The sequence below is a fragment of the Capsicum annuum genome, chromosome 12 (assembly GCF_002878395.1).
Source record: "Capsicum annuum cultivar UCD-10X-F1 chromosome 12, UCD10Xv1.1, whole genome shotgun sequence".
Classification (NCBI taxonomy): Eukaryota; Viridiplantae; Streptophyta; class Magnoliopsida; order Solanales; family Solanaceae; genus Capsicum; species Capsicum annuum.
The window spans coordinates 121,371,873-121,393,387 of record NC_061122.1 but is presented as its reverse complement, the minus strand read 5'-3'; the positions used below and the strand labels follow the sequence as shown (position 1 = coordinate 121,393,387).

General features: G+C 33.2%; 1 protein-coding gene across 2 annotated transcripts; it reads right to left on the bottom strand.

The window, feature by feature from the left end:
• Positions 1-16,331: 16,331 nt before the first annotated feature.
• LOC107851460 (40S ribosomal protein S12) lies at positions 16,332-21,284 on the bottom strand. 2 transcript variants are annotated; one of them, XM_016696486.2, is made up of 5 exons: positions 20,660-21,284; positions 17,676-17,722; positions 16,926-17,217; positions 16,726-16,791; positions 16,332-16,598 (listed from the first exon to the last, which is right to left on the bottom strand). In XM_016696486.2, the coding sequence occupies exons 2-5, from the start codon at positions 17,681-17,683 to the stop codon at positions 16,539-16,541; spliced, it is 426 nt and encodes a 141-aa protein (XP_016551972.1). In that variant the 5' UTR covers positions 17,684-17,722; positions 20,660-21,284; the 3' UTR covers positions 16,332-16,538. The 2 variants fall into 2 exon arrangements, with proteins under 2 accessions (XP_016551972.1, XP_047256341.1); XM_047400385.1 differs by having other exon boundaries at positions 16,902-17,217; positions 20,660-20,792.
• Positions 21,285-21,515: the final 231 nt, after the last annotated feature.

The window sequence follows — 21,515 nt, the reverse complement described above, 5'->3', positions numbered from 1 at the left end:
GCAAAATAAAATACACCTCTTGGAAATATCATTTTGATCTTGTGTTGAGGGTATTTGATATACTTCATTGTGTTCTTGTTTATACTTGAACTCAAGTTGAAGTTGGTGTTGTAATATACAGATTTTGTGTACCCGAAGTACAAACGAGATAACAATCTTAAGGAAATAACTCTATTACAGAATCTGTATTGCTTGTTTTTGGAGATTAAAGTTTTAAGTTTCTACTCCGCCTGAACTTAACTAGTGATTTAAAGTCATAAAAACTTCATCACAAGTTAAAGATCATTCGGTTGACAATTGAAAGTCATAAAAACTTCATTGTTAACTAGAAACAGAAAAAAAAATTAAAGTTGCTTAATTTTTATAATTAGTATTCTGAAATACTAAGTATTTTTTGTCTTGTGGTGACAGAAAAATGGAAACTAAAAGTCAAATGATGGATGCGACAACGCCTGTGGGGCAACTAATATTGCCACATCAAGTCGCATAAATGCTCTGCCAACAATGGCACCGGCGGAGAAGCCCAAAAAAATTTTAGGCATTGACTTCAAGCGGTGGCAGCAAAAGATGTTCTTTTATCTCACCACTTTATGTCTGCAACGGTTCACTAGCGAAGACGCTCCTGAGATACCCAAGGGAACCTCGGACAAAGACCGCTTTGTTATTGTAGAAGCTTGGAAACATTCGAACTTTCTTTGCAGGAATTATATTCTGAGTGGTTTCCAAGACGACCTCTACAATGTTTATAGTGTAACCAAGACATCAAAGGAACTGTGGGGGCACTTGAACAAAAATATAAGACTGAGGATGCAGGAATTAAGAAATTCCTTATTGTACGGTTCCTGAACTTCAAAATGATAGATAGCAAATCTGTTGTCTCTCAAGTACAAGAGTAGCAAGTCATCATACATGATCTCCTAGCAGAAGGTATATCTTTGGAAAATACCTTCGTTGAAAAAATTAAAAACGTTCTTAATACTCACATAAACTATTTTATAGGTTTAATTGTGAATGATGCTTTTCAAGTAACAGCGATAGTTGAGAAGCTACCACCTTTGTGGAAAGACTTCAAAAACTACTTAAAGTATAAACACAAGGAGATGACTGTTGAAGATCTTATTGTCCGACTTCATATTGAAGAGGATAATAAAGCTGCCGAAAGAAGGTCAAACGGGAATTCTACAATTAATGGAGCACATATTGTAGAAGATGACCAAAATAATTCCAAGAAAAGGAAGAAAACTGAACAAGGAAGCAATCAACCCAAGAAAAAGTTCAAGGTAAAATGCTTCAACTGTGGCAAGATTGTCCACAAGTCCACAGATTATCGTGCCCCAAAGAAAGGCAAGAAGAAGGATCAAGCAAATATTATTGAATCCAACAAAGAATGCGATGATGTTTGTGCTATGATCTGTGTGCCACCCACCATGTATGTGACAATAAGGAGTTGTTTTCGTCATTCGCTCCAGCTCAAGTAAAAGAAATGATCTATATGGCTAACTCCGCTACGGCTAAGGTAGAAGGAACAGGAAAAATTTGCTTAAAGATGACTTCCAAAAAGGTCTTGACACTTAACAATGTCTTGTATTTTCCAGAGTTACGTAGGAATTTAATTTTTATTTCACTTCTATATAAGAACGAATTCAAATGTGTAACCATTTCTGGAAAAATTGTAATTAGCAAAGGAGAAATGTATGTAGGAAAAGGCTATCTGACCGAAGACCTTTATAAGATAAATGTAATAACTGTTGAAATAAATAAAAATTCAAATTCTTCTTATTTGCTTGAGTCTTATGATTTATGGCATGAATGTTTAGGCCATGTTAATTACAAAACGTTACAAAAATTGATTAACTTAGAAGTTTTGCCAAACTTTGAGTGCAATAAATCAAAGTGTCAAACGTGTGTGGAATCGAAGTATGCAAAGCATCCTTATATGCCTGTTGAAAGGAATTCCAATCCCTTAGACTTAATACACTGATATTTGTGATATGAAGTCAACACCATCACCTGGTGGGAAAAATTATTTCATAACTTTTATTGACGATTGCACCAGATATTGTTATGTCTACTTGCTAAATAGTAAGGATGAAGTAATAGATGTGTTTAGGAAATATAAAACTGAAGTTAAAAATCAGTTAGACAAAAAGATTAAAGTGATAAGAAGTGATAGGGGCGGAGAATATGAATCTCCCTTTGCGCAAATATATGTAGAGAATGGAATAATCCATAAAAGTACGGCCCCATATTCACCTTAATTTAATGGAATTACGGAAAGTAAAAACTGAACTTTGAAGGAAATTATGAATGGCTTACTTATAAGTTCTGATTTATTGCAAAACTTATGGGGGGAGGCTATACTTACGGCCAATCGTATACTCAACAAAGTTCCCCATAGTAAGACACAATCAATTCCTTACAAAAAATGGAAAAGAAGGAAACCCAACTTGAAATATTTCAAAATATGGGGGTGTCTAGCGAAGGTTCAAGTTCCTATACCTAAAAGGGTTAAGATAGGACCTAGAACGGTGGACTGCGTGTTCATAGAATATGCTAAAATTAGTAAAGCATGTAGATTTTTGGTTCATAAATTCAAATATCCGGATATTAATGAAAATATGATAATTGAATCAGATAATGTTGAATTCTTTAAAAACATTTACCCGTATAAAATTAGATATGAACAGTCTAGTGGAGGATCTAAATGACCTCGAGATGAAACAAGTGAGAATGTACATAATAAAGAAAATCAAAGACGTAGTACACTTCAAAGAACGTCAACTTCATTTGGATCAGATTTTGTAACATTTCTCTTAGAAAATGAGCCTCAAATATTTAAAGAAGCGGTGTCGTCGTCAGACTCATCCTTTTGGAAAGAGACAGTCAATAGTGAGATAGATTCAATCCTAAGAAATCATACATAGAAATTGATTGACCTTCCTCCCGAAAATAAACCGTTAGGTTCTAAATGGATCTTTAAAATAAAAATGAAGGCGGATGGTACTATTGACAAATACAAGGCAAGACTTATAGTAAAAGACTTCAAATAGAAGGAAGGCCTTGATTACTTTGATACATACTCACCAGTAATAAGGATAACCTCGATTCAAATGTTAATTGCCTTGGCGGCGGTATATGATCTTCAAATCCATCAAATGGATGTGAAGACCGTATTTCTAAATAGAGATTTGGAGGAAGAAATATACATGGAACAACCTGAGGTTTTTGTGGTTCCAGGAAAAGAAAATAAGGTATGTAAACTTGTTAAGTCACTTTATGGACTAAAATAAGCACCTAAGCAATGACATGCAAAGTTTGACCAAACCATGTTGGCAAACAGATTCAAGATAAATGAATATGACAAATATGTATATATAAAAGACACACCAAATCACCAAGTCATTGTTTGTTTATATGTGGATGATATGTTGATCATTGACAGAGATATTTGTGACATAAATGCAACCAAACGAATGCTCGAGAGCAAGTTTGATATGAAAGACCTTGGAGTTATAGATGTGATCTTAGAAATAAGAATCCATCGAACTCCACAATGGTTAGCATTGTCACAGTCTCATTATATCAAAAAAGTACTTGACAAGTTCAAGGATATAGAATTTGGTATTGCCAAGACTCCATTGGATGTGAACTTTGCACTTCGAAAGAATGAAGGTGAAAGTGACTCACAATTGGAGTACGCAAGAGTATTGGGATGTTTAATGTATATAATAAACTGTACAAGACCATACATAGCATGTACAATTAGTGAATTGAGTCGGTACATGAGTAATCCCAACAAAACTAATTGGATGGCAATGAAAAGAGTTTTGGGGTATCTTAAATACACTCAAAACTATGCTTTGCATTATAATAAATATCCTGCGGTACTTGAAGGATATAGTGATACAAATTGGATCACCGGATCGAACGAAGTAAAATCCACAAGTGGATATGTATTTATTATCAGTGGAGGAGCAGTTTCTTGGAAATCATCCAAACATAATTATATCGCTCGCCCTACAATGAAATTTGAATTTATCGCATTAGATAAAGCCGGTGAACAAGAAGAATGGCTTCAAAATTTCTTGGAAGATATTTCATATTGGCCCAAGCCAGTGGCACCAGTATGTATACACTGTGATAGCCAAGCGACAATAAGTAGGGCAGAGAGCATGATGTACAATGGTAAATATCGTCATATACGACGGAGACATAATACTGTTAGGGAACTTCTCTCTAGTGGAATTATTACTATTAACTATGTAAAGTCAAAGGATAATGTGTTGGATCCACTTACAAAAGGCCTATCTAGAGAAGAAGTGGAAAGAGCATCCAAGGGAATGGGTTTAAGGACTAGGACGAGTTAACATAGCAGTAACTCTACCTAGCAGACTGGAGATCTCAAGAGCTAGGTTCAAGGAGATCAAACAAAGTTGTGTCTGAAAAGTTCAACATTGTCAATTACCCAACCCATTCTCATGATGTAGACAATGTATAATAAACTAGGATAAAACTTAAGGTGAAAAGTCTTTTAATGATTACCTAAATTTGGCAGATTTGACCAAATAGTTTAATCTACAGGATTGAACGTTTAGAAATCACCTATGTGAAGGTGAAGTGGAATCGCTTCAAAGAGAATGTTAGTAAAGGCCTATTCTCTAAGCTCTCATGAAACCGAGACGTGTTCATGGCTGAAAAGAACAAAACCATGAGAACCATAAGCGTTAAAAGACTGGTTGTGTGACATGTATTGTCTAGGTTTACATTAAAGCTCGAAGGTTCAAAGATATCAAATCTATCGATTGACCGAGTTTATCCGATGCATGTTCACTATGAAAAGTTCAAAGGGAAACCCACTTATCCAGATGCAATCAGTCTTTGCTTGATGATCACATACTTATCCATAAAAATTTTATGAAAAATAGTCATTCCCCATTCATGTGGGGGATTTTTGGGTTCATAGTATATGAAAGAAGTGTGAATGGAAAAATAAAGAATAAAATAGTGGAGGGGAAGGAGACACTAAAATGGAAAGTGTACTCCTAAATTAGAAAGTTTACTCTTTCTTCCACATTGGTGGAAGAAGAGAACTTGAAAGTTTTTATAATCAATAACACTTACTCCACATGGTAAGTGAGGCAAGAAATAATAGATGCCTCGCACCGTCATCGTCATCACTTGTTCGGATCGGCTTCAGCTTCGAATTTGGATTTGGATTTGGATTTGAAAAATGATCGATCAATGAGATCTATCTTTTTGGACAAACTTTATTTGAATTTCGAAGAATGCCAAAGAAAATGCAGTAAAAAATTTTCTGCAGTTTCGGACCTTCATTTATATATACATGCAGTAATAGTTGCACTATTTCAAGTGAACTGATGTATTATTTTTGAACTAATGCTTCAGAAATGATACATTGTTCTGAACTGAGGCTACAGAAGGTTACAATGGTTCAAAATGATGTTTCAGAAGGATGTAATCCTTCAATAAAGTGACACACTGATTCATGAAATGAGATGACTACTCAGGAAAAGATGCAATCTTTGATGAACAGACATGAACTTATAGCAAAGGTATAACATTTGGAGTGAACCATTGCCTGTTTTCAGAAGAGGCGTGTTGTGGCTATATAAACTTGGTTTCTTCCACAGGTTTAGTACGAAATTTTTAGATTAAAAACTCTCTTCTTGTCTTAAAAATATTCTGTGAGATCACTCAAAACATTCTGTGAGGTGGAAGATATTCCAACCATTTGAGATACCGCTACTGTTAGTCTGTTAGCCATTTTATCCTGGGAGAAAAAATTTCACAACCTCGGGTACAGTGAGGGGGATCATTTCCTTAAGAAAAATCCGTGAATTCGGATGACTTGGCTATTTTCTGTTTCATCTTAATTTCTGCAAAATAAAATACACCTCTTGGAAAGATCCTTTTGATCTTATGTTGAGGGTATTTGATATACTTCATTGTGTTCTTGTTTATACTTGAACTCAAGTTGAAGTTGGTGTTGTAATATACAGATTTTGTATACCCGAAGTACAAACGAGATAACATATGTAAATAAGAGCTTGCTGACTGGTTGTTACTTATCCATCTTGTTTAACTTTGTTTTGAGCAATATATTTGATACAACAATCTCACTTTTTTTTATCTGATATTGTGCTTATTTTCCATTTTGTCAACATTATATTCTATATAAATCGATCGAGAAATTTGTTGGCTGCAGCTAATTTATACTTTTATTAAGAAAAATTTGATGGCTAGAAATAAAGTATTAGAAAACTTTGTGGGACTAGTAAGGCACAGATCACATAAATCAATTTTAAATCATTAGTCTAAAATTCAAACACAAGATTTAATTAGAATATGGTGATGTTACACTAGTCCCTAAAACTATTTTGTTATGTGTGCTTATTAGATAAACCTTGCAATAGATAAAAAGAATTCTCAATAAATAAATGAACAATTTAAAATCTAAATATATAGAAAGAAGTCTAAATTACAGGAAGAAATTCTCATTTCTATTTGTTATGGTAGGAGAATAATTAATTTTTCTTTTAAGTGAAGAATTTTTTAAAATCTAGAATTCATAGACAAATAACTAAAACTATGTAATGTACAAAATTCGCAAAGAAAAAGAAAACCAGCAAAGTCATCTTAGGAAACATTGCTTTATAATTTAACATGTATTGTCATATATACATACATACATATATATATATACTAGATTAGTGTACGTGTGTTGCATGTGTGTCTCGTGTTAATAAATAAAATTATATATAAATAAATATTAAAAAGTAGCAATATATATATACATATATATATATATATACATATATATTTATATATATGAAATTTAAATTTTATAACTAAAAGACATAAAGGAAAGTTGATGATAATGGATGCAAAAAAGACGACTTGAATCAAACCCTATATAAAGTAGAAAACGTGTTTGTAAAAAGCGGCCGCATGTTATTTATGTTATTAGTGGAAGAGGCGGTCGCATGTTTATGTTTATGGTAAGGGCATTAGCAAAGTTTGATCACAACAATACTTAAATATAAGTGTATAATTATATATATATATATATATATACACACACATACATATATATATATATATGGTAAAATTTCTAATTGATTCAAGAAAAAATTGATGAAACATCATGAACTCTTTTGTAATAAGGAAATGACTCTTAAATCAAAATTCTACTTGTTTTTTATTTTTCTATTTTTGATCGTGTACTACTACTAAGTAATTTTTTTTTCTATTTTGGTAAGTGTACTATTACTAACCTAGTAGTACTTGTTTGCTTTTTCCTTTTTTTGAAGTATGAAGTTTTAGTTTTACAAAGGATACTAAAATAATATTTTAAAAAAAAAAAAAGTAAAAGAACTGTTATAAATGTACCATATATATTGAATGTCTACTTTACCATATATAGTGTATACCGACTTTACCATATATTGTGTATGTCTATTTATGGAAAAGTTACAAACCCCAAAGTTAGTTTTCCCCTATAAATAAAGGGGTTTTCCTTCATTGTAAATCATCCCTCAAGAAAAATAAAGAAGTCTCTCTCTTATCTCTCTACTCTTTTTCTTTTTTCTTTATTATTTTATAACACGTTATCAGCACGAGACTCTGCCAAATAGGTAAGATTATAAATCTAAAGAATTTCAAGGTTAGTAATTTCTTATGTTATCTTTCTTTTGCTACTAATAATATAATTATTGTTGAATTTGAGGAAAAAAATAATTGGTTTGGAACCATTTGTGTTTTAAATTGATTCCTCAAGAACAATATTATCAAAAGGGATGATAATATATTGAGTTTAAGTCCCATCGATTTATGCCTAAGACATTTTTATATGGGTAAGACGTTGAGTTTGAATCTCAATGCACCATATTGATGATATGATGATGGCTAAGGCAAAATAATGTAATTTTAATGAAAAGTCATGAAATATATCCCATTAAATATGCTTCATTCTATGAAGTGAATGTGGTAGTAATATATGATAAGTCTGAAATATGACAACTTGTTTCATTCTTGAAGTGTATGTGATAGTAGTACATAATATGTCTAAAAGAAGACAAGTGATTGAATGCACGAATATACGTGTGGAGGAACAATATGATAATGATCACCAAAAGTGATGATATTTTCACACGCATATTATGATCATAAGATATGTTAGAGAAAAATTCTCTACATTATATGTATGCCTCGATTTGCTCCTGAAGTAGCAATATCATGAAAGAGGTTATAAGCTATCAAAATTTGATAGACTTAATGCACAATTTATTCCATTCCTGGAGAATAAGAATTTTGATTGTTTCAATACAAACATGCACTTGATTGTGATGGCATCAAAACTTACTTCAGAATAAGGTAAAATAACTTAGAAGAGTTATGTTGAAATCTACTTCTGATGTAGTAGATCTGAAATTTATTCATGTAATAGTAAATCTGAAATTTACTAAAGTAAAAGATGCATGTCATGGTAAACTTGGAGTTTGCTAGAATAAAATTTCATAAATTGACGTGAACGATTGTGACATCTCAAAGATGTGCATGCTAAGTATTGAGCATATATTGAAGAATTAAAAAATTCTTCATTACTTTTAATGTTGCTTGTTCTCATGATAAGTTGATTGGACCAACTAAGTTTGGGATTGGATCCCTTAAAATCTGAAAAGTGTAAAAGGTGAATATGGGCCCGTTCACCAGTCATGTGATCTATTAAGATGCATCGATATAAGATAATCACATGTGCAATCATTATTCATACAGTTGCTTGCTCAATAAATTTGAGTTAAGAGCATAACTTTCAGATTGTGTAATCAAGACAATTTTGATAGTGATGGTTTGGCATTGAATGCCTTCGATAAATAGCAAAATCATTGCTAATGAGAACAAAGCTTCATGTGTTGGTCTGAAATATGATATGTTGCATACAATAACACTTGTATGTATTAGACCAATAAATTAAATTATGATTATTTCTTCCCTCTCAATTGGTTCAAGGTCAGGAACTAACTATTCCATCTAATAGTTTTGATGTGCGGTATACAATTAATAATATACCATGATGCACAAAGATGGATTCCTTAATGAAGATGGGGATAAATGTTAGTTTTCCTAACATAAAGGGGATGTTATAAGTAGCTATGAAATATGTTAGAAATTATCATCGGATCTTCATTCAAAAGATAATTCAAGTCAAATGCCGAAAGCATCTGTTGACTCAAATTTAGTATCATATTTAAGCTACAAGTGCTCCTATTTTGCATTCTAAAAGGACAAACTCTACGCATGCATGAAGTGTCGTAGATTAATCGGTTCCAAATGAAATAATCCTTGAAAAAAATAAGGAGCAAATAATCATAATAAGAAGGCAATGTGTTCTTGAAGAGCCTACGACATAACACTTCATGAAACCTATGAGAGGTTCGGGTACCTGAAAATAATGAAGTGATGAGATCTCAAAATATTATGTCACATTGTGAATCGATACAAAATGATATATCATCGATAATATCTTTGATAAAATATTGACGCAATATTGTAAAGTATTACGAGGATCTGATTCTACGTTTATTTAAGCATCAGACGTAGAAATATTTATCAAGTGACACAAAAGAATGCATTTTGATAAGTATAAAACTTATTTGATTTGCAGTCCAGACACTTGAAGATGTTGCACTTAACATTTTGGATATTGTCACTTGACAAAAATCCATATGAAAATCCCTAAAGGATTCAAAATTCCTGAAGCATATAAAGTTTCTAGAAAACTTTTTACTATCCTCATAAGAGACAATTTGATAATTTGAGTATCATTAGAACTCTTGGAGAGTTTTCAAAAGTAATAGAATTTTTGCTTAAATGAGAAACATGCAAAATTGAATAAGGATCCATTTTGACCTCAAGAAAAGAATGAGGAACTCCTTGGTTATGAAGTACCATATCTTAGTGCAATTGATGCACTAATGTATCTTGCAAATACTATAAAGCCTGATATAGCCTTTTCAGTTAATTTGTTAGCAAATTTGCAGTCCCGATCTTATTAGTCATGTTGATGTTGGGTAATTATCTGACCTACATAAAGCTCAATCTCAAATAGGTTATATGTTCATATGTAGTGGTACTGCAATATCTTAGAGATACACAAAGCAGTCTATCGTAACCACTTCATGGAACCATGTTGAGATAATAGTTATTCATGAAACAAGCCGAGAATGTATATGGTTGAGGCATGATATATCTCATTCGAGAAAAATATTGTTTGAAATGTGACAATATACCCACAATCTTATATGAAGATAATGCGGCATGCATAGCACAACTTAAGGGAGGATCCATAAAAGGAGATAGAACGAAGCATATTTCGTCAAAGCGTTTCTACATACATGATCTCCAAAAAAATTGTGATATTAACGTACAATAGATTCGTTTAAGTGGAAATGTGGTTGATTTATTCACCAAGTCTCTTCCAATTGCAACTTTCAAGAAGATAGTGCACAAGATCGGGAGGCAAAGGTTCAAGGATGATCTCTTTATGGGGAGTTAATATATGTTGTACTCTTTTTCCCTTACGAGGTTTTATTCCACTAGGTTTTCCTTGTAAGGTTTTTAATGAGGCAGCATATATGTGTATTATCTATCAATTAGACATTCAAGGGGGAGTGTTATAAATGTATCATATATATTGAATGTCTATTTTACCATATATAGTGAATACCTACTTTACCATATATTGTGTATGTCTATTTATGGAAAAGTTATAAACCCCAAGGTTAGTTTTTCCCTATAAATAAAGGGGTTTTTCTTCATTGTAAATCATCCCTCAAGAGAAATAAAGAAGTCTCTCTCTTCTCTCTCTACTCATTTTCTTTGTTCTTTATTATTTTATAACAAGAACGATATTTTCTAAAGTAAAATATTTTAATGAAGGACAAAAAATTCAAATAATATTTTTAAAGTCCTTCACACTTTTAATATATTAGAGATTAGAGATAGTGATTAGAGATTAAAGACTAGAGATGGAGATTACAGATAGAGGTTAGAGATTAGAGATAAAGATATATATAAAAAATGCTAGTCTTTAAAAAAAATTATGGGGGACAAGAAAAGAAAAATGGAGTCTATACCATGTAATTTTCTGTCAAAAGTGGCAAGTACTCGAACAACACAAATAATTTTACTTAAACAAAGGGGGTTATGACGAAACTGATCATTGAGCTCTTGTCTAATTTTTTTGCCGTTCATTAAAATACTTCACTTTAGATAAAATCATCTTTTTACTATTTTTTTTAATATTATTTTATTATCTTTTATAAAAATGAACTTCACACTTCAAAAAAAGAAAATAGCAAACAAGTACTACTAGGTTAGTAATAGTATACTGACCAAAATAGAAAAAGAAAAAATAATTACTTAGTAGTAGTACATGACCGAAAATAGGAAAAGGAAAAACAAGAAGAATTTTGTGGAAAACCTGCTATATCATAGAAATTCTATGGTAGGGTTGAATTTTGTGTTTAATAATATTTTTAAAGTCCCTAACATTTTTAATATATTTTTAAAGCTTCTATCCAACAACATTATTTATTAAAAAGTATACTGGTGATAGTTAAAGATAAACAAAAAGAGATCCTTTTTCTTCCCGCAATTGTTGCATATAACTACAACCTACAAGCCTACAACGTATCAAAACAAAACACATGATATAAGACATGTCAAGTTAAGCTCTCATTTTGTCTTCGTCAAGAATCATTCCTTCTTTCTCCCTTAATTTTCTGTTATCTACTTATCTTTAATCAACATCACAAAGCAGTAATCAACTATACTTATTCAAATAACTATTACTATAAATAGTGTCACATTAAAAAAAATTAATGCTACATATTGTCCGGCAAGTATTTCGGCCATTTTCTCTCGTCTTTAAAACTCTTTTTCAGGTACTACAAGTCCAGATCTGGCACTTCAGGAGGCAATATCAAGATTCCAACAACCAACACATTTTTCAGCGACCAACACCTTTTTTGAAGACCATTACATTCTCCGGCGATCAATTATAGAGACATGACACCAACAATAGGGTAAAGGCAGAGGCAGCAAATTTCGGTGATCAATTTTCGCACCAATTTGCCGAAATTTGACAAAACAATCAAGAAATCATTTTTCACCGTGTCTTCTCCTAGTATCAGGTGCACTCATTTCACTCTTCTCTAGTTTATTTCTCCTTTGTTAATTTGGTACTGGCTTCCTGTCTCTCTTTCTATCTTGATATCTCGTGTGGTTTTATTGATTGTTCTTGTGGAATTAATGGTTTCGGTTTGTCCGTAACTTAGCAGGTATTTTTTATTAGCATTCCTATACTATCTGTTGCTTGTGAGTATCAAGCCTGCTTGCTGATTTAGTTGTTCTAGTCTTATCCTTTTGCTCGTTGTGTTTTTGTTTTCTTTTATTCATTTTCTCCTATCGTATGGGTCATAGACGGTGGACTAGGGTCATGTCATAGGTTGGGGCAGGGCTAGGGGTAGGTCTAGATTCGAGGCCGAGGTTGGGGGCAAGGAGGAGTAGGGCTAGGTGGGATAAGGGTGCTTCTAGGTTGAGAGTTGGGTCCTGGAACATAGGGACGCTCCAAGGTAAGTCTATAGAGCTGGTGAAGATTCTTAGAAATAGGGGGGTTAGTATAGCATGTGTCCAAGGAACTAAATAGGTAGACACTAAGGCGAGAGATGTGGATGGATAAAAGTTGTAGTACTCGAGTAGCGTGAGACATAGAAATGGGATAGACATCTTAGTAGATGAAGCACTTAGGGAGCATGTTGTGGAGGTTAAGAGAGTCAGTAATAGGTTAATGTCTATTAAGTTGGTCATTGGAGGGTTTTTGGTGAATGTTATTAGTGCTTATGCTCCGTAAGTAGGTTTAGACAAGAAGAAGAAAAAAGGCTTTTAGGAGGTTTTGGATGAGGTAGTGAGGTGCATCTCGAGCATTGAGAAGCTTTTCGTAGGAGGAGATTTCAATAGGAATATTGGGTCTTTGTCGAAAGGTTATGATGATGTGCATAGCGATTTTGGTTTTGGGGAGAGAAATGAATGAGGAGATTTTCTTTTGGATTTTTCTGGGGCTTTTAGGTTATGTATAGCGAATTCGAGCTTTCCGAAGAAGAAGAAGTACCGATAGATATTTTGCTCCTTAGAAAAGCTGATAGAGCGTTTTGTAAGGATTGTAAAGACATTCCTAGCGAGAATGTTTCGACTCAACATATGTTGTTGGTGATACACTTGGTAATCAATAAGGGCAAGAAAAAGAAGAATGTGGAGGCTAGGTCCAGGATTAGGTGGGGTAGCTTGACTGTGGCTAGTGCTTTAGAGATAGGGGAGAATTTAAAGAGTAGGGGGGCTTGGGAGAGTAGAGGGGATCTGGATAATATGTGGGAGACGACTTTCAGTTGCATTAGGGAGACCGCTAGAGAGGTGTTAAGTATCTCGAGAGGTCGATCTGGTAAGCATCAAGGGGACTGGTGGTGGAACGAAGAGGTTAAGAGGAAGGTGGAGTCTAAGAAGGTGTCTTATGCTAAGTGGGTTAAGAGCAAGGATGAGGAGGAGAGGCGGGCGAATAAGGGAGAGTATAAGGTAGCTAGAAGAGAGGCTAAGATAGCAGTTACGGTAGCTAAGATAATAACTTTTGAGAGCTTGTATGCGGCATTAGAGGAGAAAGGTGGGGATAAGAAGTTGAATAGACAAGTTGTTTAACATTATTTTTAGGGTGGCGAAGATGCCTGAAGTATGGAGGTGGAGTATGATTATTCCTTTGTACAAGAACAAAGGGGACATCCAGAGTTACAACAACTATAGAGGTATTAAGTTGTTGAGTCATACTATGAAGGTTTTGAAAAGGGTGGTAGAGTTGAGGCTGAGAAGGATCATGACTATCTCTGAGAATCAGTTCGGTTTCATGCTAGGTCGCTCGACTACTGAGGCCATTCACCTTCTGAGGAGATTAGTAGAACAATTTCGGGAGAGGAAGAAGGACGCACATGATGTTTATTGATCTGGAGAAGGCATATGACAAAGTTCCCAGGGAGATTCTGTGGAGGTGCTTGGAGGCTAAAAGGGTGCCCGTGGCGTACACTAGGTCGATTCAGGACATGTATGATGGTGTGAAGACTCGTGTGTGGATGGTATGAGGAGATTTGAAGCACTTCCCTGTTTTGATAGGGTTGCATCAGGGATCGACTCTTAGCCCTTTTTTTATTTACCTTAGTGATAGATGTTTTGACGCGTCAGATTCAAGAGGGGGTGCCTTTGTGTATGTTATTTGCTGATGATATGGTATTGATTGACGAGACTCAGGGAGAAGTTAATGATAAGTTGTAGATTTGGAGACAGACCCTTAAGTCTAAAGAATTTTGGTTGACCAAGAAAAAGATGGAGTACTTGGAATGTAAGTTTAGTGATGTGTCGCAGGAGGCTGACGTGGTTGTAAAGCTGGATTCTCAAGCCATTCAGAAGAGGGGGAGTTTCAAGTATCTGAGGTCCATGATTCAGGTCAATGGTGAGATTGACGAAGATGTCACGCATCGTATAGGGGGAGGATGGCTGAAATAAAGGCTCGCTTCGGGAGTTTTATGTGATAAGAAGGTGCCTTCAAAGCTTAAAGGTAAGTTCTACAGAGTGGCAGTCTGACCGGCTATGTTGTATAAAGCGGACTGTTGGTCAGTTAAGAACTCTCATATCCAAAAATTAAAGGTAGCGGAGATGAGGGTGCTGCGATGGATGTGTGGCCATACCAGGAGAGATAGGGTAAAGAATGGAATTATTCGGGAGAAGGTGGAAATGGCTTTGGTCGAGAACAAGATGCAAGAAGTGAGGCTAAGTTGGTTCGGGCACGTGATGAGGAGGGGCTCTGATGCTCCAGCGTCGAGGTGTGAGACACTGACTATGAATGGTTTTAGGCGAGGTAGAGGTAGGCCGAAGAAATATTGAAGGGAGGTGATTAGGCATGATATGGAGCAGCTACAGCTTACGGAGGACATGACCCTTGATAGGAAGGTGTGGAGGACGCGAATTAGGGTTGAGGGTTAGGGGTGGGAGTGCGTCGGTGACAGTAGGAGTGTTCTTTATTTGTGTCTGAATTTTCTTGTTCGTGGTGTTGAGTGATGTCTATGGTTTCGAATAGATAGTTTTTAGTATTTTCTTATGGCTCTAGTACTATCTTATGGCTAGCGGTGTTAGTTTATTTTGCATACTGTACAAGTTTACATGCATTAATATTTTGTGTTTGTTGTATTATTATCAGTCCAAAGCTGAGGTTCTATCGAAAACAGTCTCTCTACTTTTCATGAGGTAGTGGAATGATCTGCGTACACTCTACCCTCCCCAAACCCCACTATGTGAGAATATACTGGGTATGTTGTTGTATGTTATTGAAGAAAAGGAAAGAAATAAATTTTTGATTTTTCTAGCTACTTTATTCAGGAGTAACATGCATGTTTAGTTCAATTTCTCAATTAGAAATTTTCAACTAAAAAAGAAACGTAAAAAATCATCAAATAAAAGGGAAGAATTCATTGTCGATTCTTTGATTATGTATAATTTACACATATATATACAATAAAATTTCTAATTGATTCAAGAAAAGACTGATCAAATATGAAAGAACTCTTTTATAATAAGAAAATGACTCGTTTTATCTTTTTTTATTTTGGTCACTGTACTATTACTGACCTAGTAGTACTTGTCTGCTTTTTTCTTTTTTGAAGTGTGAAGTTTCATTTTTATAAAAGATAATAAAATAATATTTTTTAAAAAAGTAAAAAATATGATTTTGTCTAAAAATTCAAACAATATTTTAAAAACCCTTCGTACTATTAATATATTATATAGATATATTAGAGATTAGAATTAGAGATCAAAGTTATATAAAGAAATAAAGACTAGTCTTTAAAAAATAAAATTTACCGGGACAAAAGCAAAGTGAAGGCTATGCCATGTAATTTCCGATCAAAAGCGGCAAGTGCTCGAACAAGTCAAATAATTTACTTGAATAAAGGGGCTATGATGAAGCTGATCATTGAGCTCCTGTTTAATGAAATACAAAAATTCATCCGTCATAGAATTTCTATGATATTGCAGGTTTTCCACAAACTATTTTCTGGTTTTGAACAGCAGGTTTTCCACAATCTATTTTCTGATTTTGAACTTGTTAATGCATTGAATTGACTCCAAATGTTAACGCCATTATTGTGTAAAGCAAGACTAACCAAACAGCGTGGACGTTACTTAAAGAAACATCCACTGAAATCACTACAAGCTAGTCCAATCAAACAAACTGAATTGCGTCCAGATTAACGATATGATCAATCCAATTTCACCTCAGGTCAGAATCATATATGCCTACAAGTAGCAATTTATCAAAATCTGTTTTTTAACAATCCAAAATTTTCGTATCACCCAAAAACAAGCTAAACTCTAAAGCTAATCCCAGATGTAGAATTTAAAGAACAATAATTCAGCGTCACTCAGTGAGACTTCACATATTCTTGAACAATGTGGAGCCCTTCTGTTTCCTCTCCATAATCCTGCAAAGCAATTTAAAAAGGATTCAAATATTGAGATATTGATAAACAAATTCACTCTCAAGAATATGTTCTTTTTGAGAAGGAACAATTTCAAACAAAAGAATATTAGGCTCATCTTATTCTTTACCTTCACAACAACACAGCCACATCCGACAACCTTCCTTGCTTTGCCTTCAGAATCAATCTTGCATAGCTGCAAAAATGGGAGAGAGAAAATAAGCTAAACATTTAGCTTTCAAAACTCGAACAAACAGACTTCTCTACCAATAAATTGTTGAAATAGAAGAGGAAATAACTGCACACCAGAGTCAATAGCTTGTTACTTACACCAGCCCATTCGCCGAGGGTCTTGGCACTAGGAACAGTGAACAGGTTAACATTGTGATCAGCACATAGAGCTTTGACCAGTTTCACATAGTCTGGTTGGTCGCAGTCCTCTGCCAATACACAAAGTTGGGCAGCATGTTTCTCAATAACCTTAGCACCCTCATGAAGACCTTTAGCTAAACCACCATGAGCCCATGATTTCCTGAGGACAAGTTGCAATGCAGTCATGATATCCATAGGTTCACCAAGAGCGGGAGCGGGAGCTGGAGTCTCAGCAGCAACAGGCTCTTCACTGCGTTATAATAAATCAAGGAATAAATAAAATGACATGGAGATGAGATGACATCCCTTTAAATTGGAACTTCCAATTAACAAGAGAAATGTAATCAAGCAAAGATAATTAAAAAGACCAATAGAAGACACTCAAAATGTGAAAAAAAGACGAGACGGGTAGGGGCCTTGTTAACCTAAATCAACTCAAAAGTTTGCTACCCATGGCATCCAGAGCAAGAAAACCAAAGAAAAATGCAATATCTTTATTATAAAAAGAAAGCTGATGTGGACTTGTTCATGCCAACCAATACAAAAATACCAAGTTCAAGACGACCAAGGAAAGGTACTTTTTCAATAAACATACACATTCACCAAACATGGATCATAGAAACATGTAAATTCCAGGTACAAAAAAAGTTTTCACACCAGTGGACATCAGTTAATGCTGTTAAAACATATCATACGATAACTACTTACTCAGACATTTTCTCTTCTTGAATCTACTTTCCAGATACAAACCAAACCTGCCATAAACCATCACAAAAATACAGTCAAAAAATGAAAATAAATCAAGCAAAAAGGCTGGAAAACAACCAATCTTGAAAATAAGTATGATCTAGGATGTCTTCAGTATGGGCGAAATCATTTTCCAGAAAGAGTTTTCCAATTTTCCTATGTTTCGGTTGGGTCAAATGTTTTGGAAATGATTTTCTTAAGGAAAATAAGCTCCTTAAAAATGAAGAAAATGACTTCCCCAAGTAGCATTCCACAAGATTGTGTCCTCCCCATCCTCTAACATACCTCATCTTCAAACCCACCCGTATAGCCCCCATCCCTACCATCACACACCCTACCATCATCTCCAATCCCATAATATTTGTCTAGAGTATATCTATAATCTATATCTATAATATATTAAAAGTGTGAAGACCCTTAGAAAAGTGACTTGAACTTTTTGTCCTTCATTAAAACCTTTTGCAACAGACAAAATCGTCTTTATGCTATTTTCTAATAATTTTTAAAATTTAAAAATTCATTAAAATTTAGTTATTAAACCTTTCCTTATTTGAGTTATGTACCTAAAATTTAGGATTCTTTCGGAAAAATATTTTATCAACATCAGTCAAATTTTTCAAGTAATTTTACGAAAATTCATACGTATGGACATAGTGGAAAAAGAAGAAAAAATATTTTTTTAAAAAGTAAACCCATTTCCATGTTTTTTTTTAAATATATGTAATCTTCCCTTTTTAAGAATATGTAAATGTGTTACTATTTTATATTTTAAAATCAATTAAAATACTACCTTATATAATTATTTACTTATTTAAAAGAAGTAAAATGCCTAATATTTAGTACACTTCTAAATCAATTAAAATACTAAAATACTACCTTATATAATTCTATTTAAGTAACTTTTTGTGAACAAAGATTTAGCTCTTAATAATATATTACGCGTTTTTTTGTCTTGTTTGTCTGCTTTTTTATTTGGTTTTGATTCAACTTATTTTTCTTCCTTTTGCATACAATTAGTTCTAATATTTTTTGTGTTCTTTCAACTGAAAATTTGGATCAAAAATAGAGAAGAACCATGCGAGATTGTCAAGGAATAAAGTGGATCAGATGATGATAATCAATTGCTATATTGGCTAAAAATCAAAGGTTATGCTTCTAATTATAATTCGTAGGAATTGTATACAACACTCAATTGATGATATGTATGTTCTTATTTACTCTGGACCTAAAGTTCTTCTTCTTCTTTCTCCATGAATTACGAGCAGAAGAAAAAAAAATTGAAGAAGGCAAGAAAAGACTATTATTGCCATGTCCAAAGAATCACACTTCCAAATTGATAATTTTTGTTTCTGCGAATTTCTTAACTTTGTGGTCTATAATTTTCATTGTCATCTATACATTGTAAGTAGATGTTGGTCTAATCTTGGTTTATGTTCAATATGATAACATGCGCTATGATTGACATTTAAATTATTTGTGATACTGAGATAAAATTATATTTATTTTAATTTTTAAAATTATTTAATAAAATATTCAAGTTAGTCCTTATTGATTTAAGTAATAACATAATTTGTAAGAAGACTTCAATGAGTAGTAAATGTATACAAAAATAAAAAATTATTGTGTGTACACATCTACATCTACAATATAAATATATTTATAATTACTTAATCCTATTTCTATTAGAAACTTAATGGTTTCTAGGCAACAATTTTAAATAATTCTTGAAGATAAATTGAATAAGATTAACTTAATATTTTAAGATTATAATTATAATATTTAAAAACTATACGACAAATATTATTAGTCACACTTTTTCTCATGTTAGTATGATAAAAAAGTATATTTTTAGATATTTTTCTAAGTTTAACACAATTTAAATCTTAAAAAGGAAAGAAAATCACAAAAATCTAAAAAAGTGAATTCTATAGATTTTTACTATCATTAAAAGTGAGAGGTTTTAAATATTTTTATCAATTATTTATTTTAATCTAAGAAGAGTTGTATATAGTATCTGACTCATGTTTTTATGTGAACTTGGTTATAATATAAATTGAAATGTCTGTTAAATAATTTTAACTAAAATTAGGAGTATTCATACCCGTGCAAAGCACGTATACTAAACTAGTATATACAAATGTTATTAGGAAAATATTTTTTGCTTACATACCGGACAAAACATAACATTTCCATGAAAAGCTTTTCCTACCAAACACACCCCTAGTTAAAAAGGATTAGAGTTGTGTGGGCACCGATAGGACTCCTCCGTTCAAGACCCATTCTTAGTAATGACTTTTAGCAAACAAACAACACAGAATAAGAGTTGCTTAGGGTTCATTTTGTTCATGCACTAGTTATGTAGGATCTTATACAAAAAATAAAGTGTTCGTATGTTTGTTCCATCTTGTATAAGTATATAAACCAAAAACGAAAATAATAACCAAACATAGGATCAATAAAGCCAATGAGTACTCGGATTATTTTTGACATGTTCAACTTGGCTTAGTAGGAAGGGGAGTCTTGCTGTAACCGGTAAAGTTGCTGTCATTCAAGCTGTGGAAACAGTCCCTGACAGAAATACAAGGTAAGGTTGCATACAATCGAACCTTCTGCTCAGGCCATTCCCCAGACCCACGCTACAGCTTTCGTGAACCGGGTTTCATTTTTATAAAAAAAAAAAAGAAAAAAATTGGCTTAGTAAATCTCAAGTATATACTAACTCCAACCAGCACATACAGGGTAACAAGGTCTACCAAATTTTAGACCGTAGAACTTCTATCTCTAATGGGATCGGAACCCAGTCTCCCACAGTTCATTTTATCTTCACAAAATGTATATTTATATAACAAACAAAGATGAGCAAAAGGAAAATTTAAATGCAGATACACAATAAAACGTAAGATTCAATTTTCTAATGGAAAATGGATAAAGAGATAATGACTTACAGAGATACAGAAGAGACGATGCAAGAGCTCAGAGCAGCATGTAGGGAATGGAGATGGTGAAACTTTGCGATCTTATATTGCAGGCTTCAAAAACCTAAAACCCTAAGACTACTCCAAGCCCAAATTCATCTTTCTGTACTATGGCCCATATTCTCTACAAATTAAACACCTCACCTCTATTTCATGGACCACGTCCACAAATTTGCTTTGAAAAAACTAAAAATTACGTAAATACACAACTTATTTTTAATATTACAAAAAATTTTAACTCTCTAAATATATTATAAAAATTATATATATACATAGAATATTATGTATATGTCGGTTATCTTATGTATATTAATAGGGAGAGAGTAAAGTAACTAAAAAGGAGAAAGAGAGTGTAATTTCTTTTAAAAGATTGATATTTATGTTATTTATTTTTAGAAAATGACATGCTAAAGCAACTAATAATAAATATTGGCAGAGTAGCCACACTTGAATTTATTGGCATTAAATGCCCATTTACATGTTTGGGGCTATGCAACATGTTTGGGGCTATGGGGGCTATGCAATAATAGCCTGACTTGCCTTTATTCTCTCTCTTTAATTTAAATATTTTTAGTTATCCAATTTATTCTCTCTCATTTCTTTAACACTTTATCTCTCTTTAAATTAAATATTTTTAACTACCCAATTCATTTTCTTTCTTTGCTTTAACATTTTATTTTCCTAGAACCTTCTACGGTTACTTCTATACTCCATTTACGCTATTTTCTTCAACTTCTTCCACACCATCTCCATTTTTTGTTTTAATTACTTCATATCCATATCATGGAAAATATGATACTCATCTGTATTAACTTCCAGATGCTCA